The 13,044-nt window shown below is 42.7% G+C and overlaps 1 protein-coding gene across 3 annotated transcripts in view; it reads left to right on the forward strand.

Moving 5' to 3' along the window:
* Window positions 1–13,044, forward strand: part of CUL3 (cullin 3) — a 116,643-nt gene that overhangs the window by 42,753 nt on the left and 60,846 nt on the right. For 2 of the 3 annotated variants that reach the window (XM_039488153.1, XM_039488155.1), the window contains exon 3: window positions 7,612–7,725. The exons of the other annotated variant lie outside the window; for it this stretch is intronic. In XM_039488153.1, coding sequence (XP_039344087.1) covers window positions 7,612–7,725 — 114 coding nt within the window. The remainder of the gene's footprint in view (window positions 1–7,611; window positions 7,726–13,044) is intronic. 3 annotated transcript variants of the gene reach the window in all.

Here is a 13,044-nt window from a genome sequence, read left to right on the forward strand (position 1 = left end):
TGGTTTTCCTAATTCCTATCACTTCTGCCAGAAGAGCTTCTGAACTGTGTGCCCTTGCATCTGATCCACTGTACAGTCTTCTTTAAAGATAAGGTGTACTTATGCTCTCATCTGAGTTTTCTCTCTAAGGGAGTTGCAAATTTTCATATCAATCCATGTACTTACCTGTATTTTACCCCAAGCCACATGCGAATAGGGATGAGCAACAGCTTACGGTTACACACATTGGACGTTAGATGAGCACTGGCATTCTACATAGACAGGACCAAACTGTTTTGTGGCTATAGCGGACAGAAAGAAAGATCTTTCAGGGTCCTAACAGAGAATTTAATCTTGAATATCTTTTTGTATCTGCGCTTGTTACGATCTAGCAAACATTTGCCCACAATGCAAGCTGGCTACTCACGCTACAAGATTGCAAACATTCCTCAGCGGCATTCCTAGCACAGATTCACTATCCTTGACATGTGTATAGCAGCAACTTGGTCACCAGTGCATATTTTCTCTTCTCATTATGCCATCATCTAATACTCTAGAGACAATGCCAAATTTGGTCGAGCTGTACTACAGTGTGTGTGTGTGTGTGTGTGTGTGTGTGTATGTAACGCCGATCCCTGTGCTTGGGAGTCACCAAGAATCAAATGTGCATGTGCAATCATTCAAAGAAGAAAAAAACGTTACTAAACGTTTGTAACTGTTGTTCTTTGAGATGTGTTGCATGTGTCCTTTCCATGACTCACCCTCCTACCTCTCTACATCGGAGTTTCCAGACAGAAGGACCTGAGGGGGCTCAGGGTCGACTGAGCCATTTATCCTTGCGCCAGTGGTGCACGGCGGCATAGGGTGCTCAAGCTGCCCAAAGAGGTACCTCTGAGGGAAAAATTTCCAGCATCTATGTGTGGGGTGTGCACACACCAAGAGTGGAATGGACATGTGCAACATATCTCAAAGAACAACAGTTATGAAAGGCAAGTAACCATTTTTTGGTGACATCACTGCTGGTCCTATGCCATCTGTATCTGTCACCTTGCACTTCATTTGTGTCTGTTTTCTTGCCCTGGGTTTATCTCCTAGCTTCACCTCAGGGCTTTACCCTTCCATGGCTTGGTCCCACACATTCCAGATAGTGTTGTCCCTTTGCTCCCTTTACAACACAGCTATGCCTGGACAAAAATCTCACCCTAAATATAACAAAAGCCAGCAGGCCTAGAGCCCCGGAACCATTTGCTGATAAGCAATACCATGGCAAGTTAAAAAGAAAAACGACTGTTAAAAATAATGAAAAGTTAAAATGTTAGAGGAGAAAGTTGTGTGTGTGGTGGTGATTATTTTTTTTTTTTTAAACCTGGTAAGATAACTCATACTGACACTAAAATAGCATACCACAACGTATTTTCCCTCATGGGTAATTGGCATACTGTGTGTGTTTGTGTGTTTACTGTAAAATGTAATTATAAATACCTTAATCTGCTGTGCATATTTTAAAAAATGTAAAAATTTTTTGCTAGAAAGCAAATGTCATTCAGTATCATGCGTTTTATCCTTTCCTCTATAAAAGGGGCACTTGGGTGGGAAGCATATATTCCTGGTGGAAAACATAAAATTACACTGTAATGCCTTATTTTAAAGCTACATCTGAATAAAGAGTATCCAATGTCACAAATGTATAAACTCTTTTACTTTAATAATACCATATTATAATGAATGGAAAACTTCTGCAATAAAAGCTTTTAAGTAGAATTTTAGCTAAAAAGCAGATTAAGGCCCCAGTTCAGGAGGTACTTAAACATACTTAGGTACCTTCCTGAAGTGGAAATCATATTTTTATAATTTATTTTCCTCCCTACAGAAGATGGATCTGGCTAGCAGGGCTAAATGGTGTGTAGTTTAGGGAATTACAGGGCTGAATTGTTTGTGCTGTACCAGATCTCAAAATTGCAAAAGGAAAAATGTTATACCATAAATCTACTGCACAGCCTATTTAACACTGTTAGTTAAAAGTAAAGCTATGCAAGGAGAAAATTTGAATAAGAAAAACACTATTAGAGATTAAAAAAAAAAGCTAAATTTCTTTAAAAGCCAAGAGCTCTCTAAATTAGGGCTGTCAAATGCTTAAAAAACTTAATCGCCATTAATTGAGCTGTTAAACAATAGTAGAATACCATTTATTTAAATATTTTATGATGTATTCTACATTTTCAAATGTATTGATTTCACTTACAAAACAGAATACAAAGTATACGGTGCTCACTTGATATTTATTTTTTTATTACAAATATTTGCACTGTGAAAAACAAAAGAAATAGTATTTTTCAATTCACCGAATACAAGTACTGTAGTGAAATCTCTTTATCATGAAAGTTGAACTTACAGATGTAGAATTATGTACAAAAAAAATAACTGCACTCAAAAACAACAGTGTAAAACTTTAGAGCCTACAAGTCCACTCAGTCCTACTTCTCATTCAGCCTATTGCTCAGACAAACAAGTTTGGTTACTATTTGCAGGAGATAATGATGCCCGCTTCTTGTTTAAATGTCACCTGAAAGTGAGAACAGGCATTCGCATGACACCTTTGCAGCCGGCGTTCCAAGATATTTACATGCCAGATGCACTAAAGATTCATATGTCCTTTCATGCTTCAACCACCATTCCAGAGGACATGTGTCCATGCTGATGACAGGTTCTGCTCGATAATGATCCAAAGCAGAGTGGACCGACACCTGTTCATTTTAGTCATCTGAGTCAGATATCAGCAGTAGAAGGTTGATTTTCATTTGTGGTGGTTCAGGTTTTGTAGTTTCCACATCAGAGTATTGCTCTTTTGAGACTTCTGAAAGCATGCTCCATACCTTGTCCCTCTCAGATTTTGGCCGGCACTCCAGATTATTAAACCTTGGATCAAGTGCTGTAGTTATTTTTAGAAATCTCAGAAAAGGAGACATACAATTCTTCCCCAAGGAGTTCAGTGACAAATTTAATGTATTATTTTTTAATGATCATTATCCGCATGAAATCATGTCGTCTGGAGTGGTGGTACCAAAGCATAACTGGCATATAAATACCTTGCAGTGCTGGCCACAAAAGTGCCATGCGAACGTCTGTTCTCACTTTCAGGTGACATTGTAAAGAAGCAGCAGGCAGCAGTATCTCCCGTAAATGTTTGTATGAGCGATTGACTGAACAAGGAGTAGGACTGAGTGGACTTGCAGGCGCTAAAGTTTTACGTTGTTTTGGTTTTGAGTGCAGTTATGTCCCAGAAAAACTCTACATTTGAAAGTTACACTTTCACGATAAAGAGATTGCACTACAGTGCTTGTATGAGGTGAATAGAAAAATACTCTATTTATTTTTTCATTTTTACAATGCAAATATTTGTAATAAAAATAATATAAAGTGATCACTGTACACTTTGTACTCTGTGTTGTAATAGAAATCAATATATTTGAAAATGTAGAAAAATAGCCGAAAATATTTAATACATTTCAGTTGGTATTCTATTGTTTAACAGTGTGATTTAATCACAATTAATTTTTTTGAGTTAATCGTGTGAGTTAACTACGATTAATCGACAGCCCTAGACTAAATCAAAGTCTAAAACAAATCCTGTGCAAGCTTTCATCTTTGTGAATATAGAGGCTATCTAACTTATTCTTAAATACATACACTGAAACAAATACAGGTATATCTTCTGTATAGTTCTATAGATAACTCACACATAGAAAACCTTCAGATAGTTCTTTGCTAGTTTGTTCAGTTTGTCCCAAAGTCTGAAGAGAAGTTCAGTGACTGAGCTGTGTCACTGATTGCAAGGCTTGAGCGACCCTTTAACACAGTTATCTATTATATTTTATGCAGATTAGTTTATAACTCCAGAGTGTTTATTGTGTTGTGAAATGTGAACAAGGCTAGGTAGGGTTTGTCATCTTATCAGAGTTAGCCCAGGCTAGTCTTGCATGAGCCATCCACGCTGCAAAGCCCTATCCAAGTCAGAGCTATGTGGCTCTGTGTACAATGGTACTGTACTAGCTCCTAAGCTGGGCTGGATTTCTAGCAAGATATCCTTGGTTCTTAATGATGCATTGAACTGGGCCACTTTCTGAATTCATCCTTAGCGTACGGGTCTTACTGATGTCACAGCACAGATTTACCAAAAGGCTGGTGTCAGCTTCTGGCCACCTAGCAGCCCGTGAGGAGTAGGGTGACCAGACGTCCCGATAAAATTGGGACTGTCCCAATATTTTGCGGCACTCCGTGGTTTTTTTTTTGTTTGTTTGCTCCGCCGGCAGGACACCCCCCCCTACTTGGTGTCGTGATATTTCCTTCTTCTCATCTGGTCACCATAGTGAGGATTTCTTGGACAGCACCTGTGTTCAAGTGCTGTGGAAAGCAGCTCAAGTGGACCCAGGGAATGTGGGGGTTAAATGCTGAGCCAGTGGCTTCCAGTGCAGAAGAATGGAGGAGTTAAATATACAAAGCAGAGCTCAGGTGGAATTGCGGGATATGTTTTGAAGGGCTAACAGCACCCAAGTTTGATTATCTGGCATTCTCACCGCAAAGTAGGTGGGCTGCTAACCTGGGCTGAAGCAAAACCCTGATCTTGAGCCTGAACTCTCAGCTGTGCCTGCTAGCTCAGGCTTGAAGCACCCTCAGGGCTCTGGTTAGAGGTTTTTTTTTGGAAGATGGAATGGGGTTAGGGGCAATGTCTGGGCTGTAGCCCTTACTAACTGCAGTGAAGACACCCCTAGTGACCACAGATCCTTCTTTTTATGCAAACTGTGGTAGGCTTAATATGTGTCTTAGATGAGGAAATGGCAGAGAAATATTTTTGGGAAAGTGAGTGCAAAGAAGCAGGCACCCAAAGTGCTTCTACCTGTTTTAAAAACACTCAGCATAATGCCTCAGCATCTTTGAAAACATTCCAAACACTGGTTAAAGTAAATTCTGGTATGTGAGAAATATAGAGGGCTGTACATGTCTATATTTCTTATATCTGCTAATTTACTGTCATTTGCAAACAACTAACTTTTGGGTGATATTGGTTAATTATAATCTATTCCGTAAGAAAGAACATGTAGTATTGTTTAACTATTCCATATTGTTATGGTGCCAAGTGTAAATGGTTTGCATGTTGGGCATCATTGATGTATATGCATCAAAGATGAAACTCAACATAGAGTTAAAGATGCCATGCAGTAACTTCTGTCTCAGTTGTAAAGGGTATTGTATGGATTAATGCACTCTACTTTGTCTAGGCAGTTTGACCAGGAGCTGACAGGCACCCAGGGGCTTCTAGATGACAGAGAATGTTAAAACAGTCCCATGTGGAGATAAATGTTATGGGACTGTAAAATTGAGAAAAACAAAGCCATCTAATGCTGTTTTGTTCCAGTAACTTCACTTACAGTGTAAGGGATGATAAATTCACGGGGAATCCTGCTGTACAGTGACTGGCAGCACATTCTGTACCTATCTCACGACTGCTGAAAGCAAGAGATTGATAATTTGGAAAAGGCAAAAGCTTTAAATGAGACTGCTAAAATTAGAGTACTAGAGCCTTCAAACTGTTCCTTTAATAAGGTACCAAGCTCTAAATAACCTCAGTTAGACACTATATGAATTTTTCAGCAATTGAATCATTCACACTGCCCTTGTGAATACAGAGACCTGAAACCAAACAAAATTCATCCCCCTTCTCACTGGCCCAGACCTAGCTACTTCTGTATAATTAGAAAATCCATCCATATGTTAACAAATGTTCAGGTAGTCAGTGTCAAGCTAACAGACCCTGGAGCTGCAGCCCTCTAGAAGTATCAAACTATGATTTAAGAAAATTCACCACCTTCCTAAACACATGTACAAAATTTACAAAGAGAAAACTTGTCACTTTTTAACAATGTTTGTCTCTTCTGCTTCCCAATCCACAGACTTAGCCTCTTTCTGTAAATAGGCATAGACATCCTATTCTTCATTATATTTACTTTCTAACAAAGTGTTGCTATTGTTTACACACCATGGTGGATATCAAGTGTTATAAAAAATGCCTAGATTGTTTTATAACGTGCACTGAATTATCCACTCGTAGACTTAAAGTTGGAATTTTTGCTGCCCTCTTTCTTTTTTTAAACCAGCATCTATTTTTTCTGTAAGTTTGCTTTGACCATATTTTTAAACATCACTCTTCCTTTTTATGTTTTACCTTTTCTCATGATTTCTGCCTGCAGCTGTGTATAGATTCTAGAGATGGAGTTAATTCCTAGTTAATGGTTAAGGTGTTCTAGAGCTTCCCCAACTCTTGTTGGCTTTCCTCCTAGATGGTAGGGGGAGAATTCTGTCTGAACATAGGAATGAGGTAAAGGGCAGAACGTGTATGCAAGACCTGGAAGAGGAGAAAGGAGGATTATGGCACAACATACTTTATCCCCCCAAAAAATGTTTTACAAAATTTTATAAATAAACTCAGTCATTAGTAACATTCCAATAATTAATTATGATTTAAACATTGCAACATGGTGGTAGCTCATGAGAATTGGAACTAGTTTGGTTTCATTGTTGCTGAATGCAACAGTAGACAAACAGCATTAATGGTTAAAAATAAATTAATATAATAGGTTGGGAATTTGTTAATAAAATGTCATTCTTAACCTCCTTATTATAAATTACTGCCTGCCCACTCCCTAGCCCTTTCTTTATGCTGCAGTTCTGTTGTTAGTGACTGCATTGCTACAATCTGGAGGAATCTATATGAATGCTTTTTAAAAACTCTTCTTTGCTGCCAATTCTTCATACCATCCCTTACTTTTTAAACTTTGCCATGTCCAGTGACCCACCTAAACTCACTCCTGATTGTAACACTTTACAGTGCTATTCATTGTTTTGAGCTGCTGTGCAGAGGGAGTCAGAATATTCATTTCTGTCATAGAAATCTTGTTTTTATTTTGATTTGCCCCTTACTTACAAAGGGACTGTACCAACTATGTGCAGCTAATATTCTTCGAGAACAAATATAGAATGTTGTATATTAGCTAGTAACAATCCTTGCCTTGGTATCTGTGGTAAGTAAACCTTCCTTTTCCTAGCTGTTTGTTTAATATTTGCATGATTGGTCCAAAATGTACATATGTGTTTGCTTTTTGTTTGTATTAAAGATTAATCTTTTTCATAAATGAAACAATGCTTTAACTTAAAAGTACATGCAGTGGATGTCATCAGGACAAAATGACTTTTTAAATCTCCAGGAATATTCACTTAGTTTTGACACTGCATATTAGGCAAGCTAAATAACATAACCTTTACAGATATTAGTAATGTGCTTTATTCATATTTTAATAATTCAGACATCACTTTCGAAGCAGATAATGGTCAGTAAGCTTTGGTCTGTTCTCTCCCCCCCCCCCCCCTTCTTGGGCAAGATGCTGAGCACCTGCATTTTCCATTGAATAGGAGCTGTTGGTGGGCAGCACTTAGGAAAATCAAGCCCCTAGTAGCTGGCATTCTTGAGATAGTAGCACAGCAAATACATATGTAGTAGCTGGCTTCAGACTTGAAGCAGAACTTTCTAGTGTCAAAACTAATTTGGTAGTATGTCATTATCTTCCTGTTTCGTTACAGGTGCGAGAAGATGTGTTAAATTCATTGAATAACAACTTTCTTCAAACACTAAACCAAGCGTGGAATGATCATCAGACAGCAATGGTGATGATTAGAGACATTCTCATGTACATGGTGGGTAATAGTGGTATTCCACTTTTCATCATTTACAGCCTGGTCTTCAGAAGTGTAAGCTGCTTTCCTTTTAGACCACTGTGGCAGGAGGGGGACCAGCAAGGTATGCACAGTAATCTGCTTTCCAAGAGAAGTAATTTATCTCAAAGATAAACTACTAAAAAGCCTAAATGAACAAGAAAATGGTAAACTGGTAATTTTGTTTCATTGTCAAGTTATTTGGTAGACAGAGCAGAGATTATTGAAAGTGTTGTTCAGTTCTTTGTTTCTTGCTGTCACTTGTGCTTCAGGGATGGAAAAGGCTTTCAAAAGCCAAGCAAAAAGGTAAGGGTAATTGATTCAGAATACATAGTTTATTTTGTTTTTGTTTGGGCAGTTGGTTCTGTATTGTTTCTCTCTTCCAGTTAAAGGAGCCTTCACTTTTCTCAGACTTGGGCAAGTCTAATAGAGTAGTCTTAAACTGCCTCATGATATTTACGTTTACACGTTCAACATAGTCTGCTGTTTTATCTTTTGGTGAGTGAGAACCCAATTTACAGATTGCCAGATTTCTGAGAGGTGTAAAATTGCAATGAGGTTCCACTCTAAAGTCCTAGATTAGGACACCTCTATTATCACCTCTAAATTTGGCTTGGAGACTTCTAAACATACTGTATAAATGCTCAGCAAATCTTGAAGATAATATAATCAGGGTGCTGTAGAATTACAGGAAGACAAAAAATTACCCTAATTTGAATTTCTCTTTAGTCTAATGTTCTTATTATCCTGAAACTGAAAACCAGATGGTGACTCTCCCATCAAACTTACAGCGTAGTGGAATCTCCTTGAAACTCTGTGCTAGTTGTATTTGAGGAAAATAGATAGATATTAAGCAAAATGATTTACAAGTCTTGTTCCGGATTTACATGTGTCCAAGTTATTATTTTTGCTATTGACTTTGTGGGAGCAGAATCATTAATGATGCATGTGTGAACATGTTGCCCTCAATTGGATGGTTGTAATTCAGAAAGAACGTAAAGATCCTTCAATGCCTGATAGCTAATAAATGTCTTCTTTCAGCTTGGATGGTGGAGTCCTTAGTTTTTTGGATCTGTAGCACTAGGGTTCTAGTGTGGTTTAAGTTAGCCACTCTCAGGGCTTGGCTACACTTGAAAGTTGCAGTGCTGGGAGTTACAGCGCTGGTCATGCAGCTGTGTAGGGCCAGCGCTGGAGTGTGGCCACACTGACAGCTACCAGCGCTGCAGTGTGGCCACACTTGCAGCACTTTCCAGCGCTGTATTGAGAGGTGCATTGTGGGCAGCTATCCCACAGAGCACCTCGTCCCATTTTGGCGCTGAGTATTGTGGGAAGGGGAAGGAAGTGTGCGGGTCATTCCGCTTCCTGTGCCAACGCCCCGTGGTGCATCGCTTCACATCCCAGCATTCACTCTTTCCGGCAACGTTTGGCGCCATTGTGAGTGTCTTTCTGTTTTACTCTCTGTGTGTGAATCGCGATTTCTGTGGCAAATGGAGCCCGAGCTGCTGAGGACTCTGCTGATGAGTGTCGCCAGCACAACACGTTTGGCAGTCGAGCTATTCCTTCAGCTCCAAAGTGACAGTGAGGAGTCTGACGATGATATCGATATCGATTCGCCTGCCGCGTGTGACACTACAGTGCTTGTGGCATTAACGGAAATGCTCAGCACCGTTGAACGCCGCTTTTGGGCTCGGGAAACAAGCACTGAGTGGTGGGATCACATCGTCATGGAAGTCTGGGATGACGAGCAGTGGCTGCAGAACTTTTGTATGAGAAAAGCCACTTTCATGGGACTGTGTGCTGAGCTCGCCCCCACTCTGCGGCGCAAGGACACAAGATTGAGAGCTGCCCTGACGGTGGAAAAGCGGGTGGCTATTGCAATCTGGAAGCTGGCAACTCCAGACAGCTACCGGTCGGTCGGAAACCAGTTTGGAGTGGGAAAGTCGACCGTTGGAATCGTGTTGATGCAAGTTTGCAAGGCAATTAATCGCATCCTGCTAAGAAAGACCATGACTCTGGGGAACGTGCAGGACATTGTGGATGGCTTTGCACAAATGGGTTTCCCTAACTGTGGAGGGGCGATAGATGGGACGCATATTCCTATTCTGGCACCCCCCCACCTAGCATCAGAGTATGTTAATCGGAAGGGGTATTTCTCTATGGTTCTCCAGGCGCTTGTGGATCACCGTGGGCGTTTCATTGACATTTACACAGGCTGGCCTGGAAAGGTGCATGATGCATGCATCTTTCGGAACAGTGGCCTGTTCAGGAAGATGCAGGCAAGGACTTTTTTCCCAGACAGGAAGATCACAGTAGGGGACGTTGAAATGCCCATTGTGATCCTTGGAGACCCCGCTTACCCGTTACTGCCTTGGCTCATGAAACCCTATACAGGGAAGCTTGACAGGAGCAAGGACCGGTTCAACTACAGGCTGAGCCGGTGCCGAATGACTGTGGAGTCTGCTTTTTGTCCATTTAAAGGCCCGCTGGAGATCCTTGTATGGGAAGCTAGACTTGGGGGAAAGCAGCATCCCCGCGGTTATAGCCGCTTGCTGTACCCTCCATAATATTTGTGAAGGGAAGGATGAAACATTCAGTCAGGCATGGACCACCGAGGTTCAAGTCCTGGAGGCTGAATATGCACAGCCAGAGAGCAGGGCTAATAGAGAGGCCCAGCACAGGGCTTCAAGGATTAGGGATGCCTTGAGGGAAGAATTTGAGGCTGAAAGCCAACAGTAATGTTTGCTGCCTTGCATGGGAGTGAAGTGCAGGGTTTACACTGTTATTCTATTATCCCTAAAATGATTTGCAGTGCCTGTTTCTTTACTGGGCTAAGGTATCTTTCACTATCTGCTATAATAAAGACTGTTTTCAAAGCCAAGAATTGTTTTATTGAAAAGAAAAAAACTTCCTTGACAGACAGACAGACACACAACATTTCATGAACACAAGAGGGCAGGGGTGTGGATTGGTGAACTGTACAGTCACAAGTTTGCATATGTCCTGTCCGGAGTGCTGTGCAATGAATCCTGCACTTCAGGGTGCATATACTGCATGGTGATGGGGGTTGAGTGCAGAGGGTAAGGGTTGTAGTTATCAGGGCTGGTTGGTGAACGTACAGTTGTTGGAGGCAGCTGGTGGTGGTAAGAACCTGGATGCTGGGGAAGGGGGGTTTGAGCTGACATTGGGGCACAAGGCAAAAAGCTTTGGGACGGGGGGGGGGAGGTGAGTAGCACGGTAGTGCTCTGCTTGCATGGCTACGAGTGACTCGATAGAGTCCGCTTGGCGCGACAGGATGCTTAGCAGCTGCTCTGTGCTTTTCCTCTTGGCCACTGCATTTTTCTGGCGGGTCCTGCTTTCCCTCTGGCGGATTCTGCTTTCCTTTTCTCTCCACTCCTGCAAGTTTTTACTCTCTAGCAGAGTGATCAATAACAGTTTTCAGCATGTCCTCCTTGCTCTTTCGGGGATTTTTCCTCAAATTCTGCAGTCTCTGTGCTGTGGTAGATCTGGTCAGTCCAGCAGGCAAGGTCACTTTAGAAAGGCAGAAATGGCAACATTTAACAGGGTAGCATTGTTTTCATTATCTCATCCAGACAGTAATTCCCACACACTGAAGGAGTTCTTAGTCCTCACTTTAGCATTCTTTTACCACACACATAACACAACAGAAGCCACGAAATGGTGAGTGAGGGGTGCTGCATAGTGGGAGAAGTGGGGCTTGAGTGATAGAGGGGTGCTGGTTGCTTCGGGGAAGTGCACCGAACAGCTGCAGTGATAGAGGGGTTGAGTGAAGATGCAGCTGCAGGGGTGATCTTCACTATCTCTCTATCTCTATCACTATCTTCACTAAAGAGTCTCCCAACATTTTTCACAGGCGTTACTCCTGGAAGATATCTCCCTGCTGCGGGTCACTAGGGAAGAGCGGGAGGCTCTTCTACAGCAATGTGGATTCCGGCCTGGACCCTATGCGGGTTGCCTGTGTGCAGCAATGGTCCCCCCACCCCTCGTGGCACAGTGGCGCGGACGCGTTAGCCTGACTGGGACAAGGACCACAGTGGCTCTCCCTATAAACCTGCGCAGGCACATTGCCCACGCTCTGGCTGAAACTTTTGAGGAGATTACTGCAGCCGATTACCGTGACGTGATAGACCACATCAATGGGCTATTCCACATCTAGGCTGGCATGCATGCAGCCCTAACCCCCCTTCCTCTCCAGAAACATTTCTACCCAGAAAATAAAAGCCGCTTACCGGTAACCCGCTGCTCTGCTTGTCCTTCTGCAACTGCTGGCTGCTGCGATTGGGTACTTTCCTCCTGGCTTGAGAAGAGCTCCTGGCTGCATGCCTCCTGGGACTCTGGGGTGTCTTCCCCCATCCCAGTAGCTTCACTCGCGTTTTCCTCCCCCCACCCCGCCGCCTCCGCCTCCTCCTCCTCCTGTCCCCCACCCTGCTCAGAAGTGTCCATCGTGGTCCTGGGATTGGCAGTGGGGTCACCCCCAAGTATTGCGTCCATCTCCCTGTAAAAACGGCAGGTCGTGGGGGCAGCTCCGGATCGGCGGTTTCCCTCGCGGGCTTTGTAATAGGCACTCCGCAGCTCTTTTACTTTAACCCTGCATTGCAGCGCGTCCCAATCATGGCCCCTATCCAGCATGGACCTTGATACCTGCTCAAAGATATCGTAATTCCTACGGCTGGAGCGCAGCTGGGACTGCACTGCTTCCTCCCCCCAAACACTAATGAGGTCCTGCAATTCACCAGTGCTCTATGCTGGGGCTCGTTTGCCGCGTGGAGGCATGGTCACCTGTAAAGATTAACTGATTGCACTCCACACCTGGCTGCAGCAAACAGGAAGGAGATTTTTAAATTTCCCGGGGCATTTAAAGGGCGGGTTACCTGAGGCCAGAGCAGTAGAGTGCAAACTGATGAGCAGAGTGGCTGAACAGGAATTCTGGGATAACTCCTTATTCCCTGGAGGACAATTAAAGCGCTGGTGAGTGTCCACACCTGATGAGCAGCGCTGGATCACCAGCGCTGCACTCCTTATACCCCAACCCGGACGGGTTTTCAGCCAGCGCTGCAACCAGGGAGTTGCAGCGCTGGTTGTGCCCTGCAAGTGTGGACGGGGTGTAATTGCAGCGCTGGAAAGCCTCCACCAGCGCTGCAACTTGTAAGTGTAGCCAAGCCCTCAGAAGGGAATTTAGTCTCTGGTGAGGGAGGTGGTAGAATGGACTCTTGTATGCTCTCGGACCACAATTCATATTCCAGAACCAAAAAAAACTTGATTGCAAAAACCAGTTAAGTTTGG

The sequence above is a fragment of the Mauremys reevesii genome, linkage group 9 (assembly GCF_016161935.1).
Source record: "Mauremys reevesii isolate NIE-2019 linkage group 9, ASM1616193v1, whole genome shotgun sequence".
NCBI lineage: Eukaryota > Metazoa > Chordata > Testudines > Geoemydidae > Mauremys > Mauremys reevesii.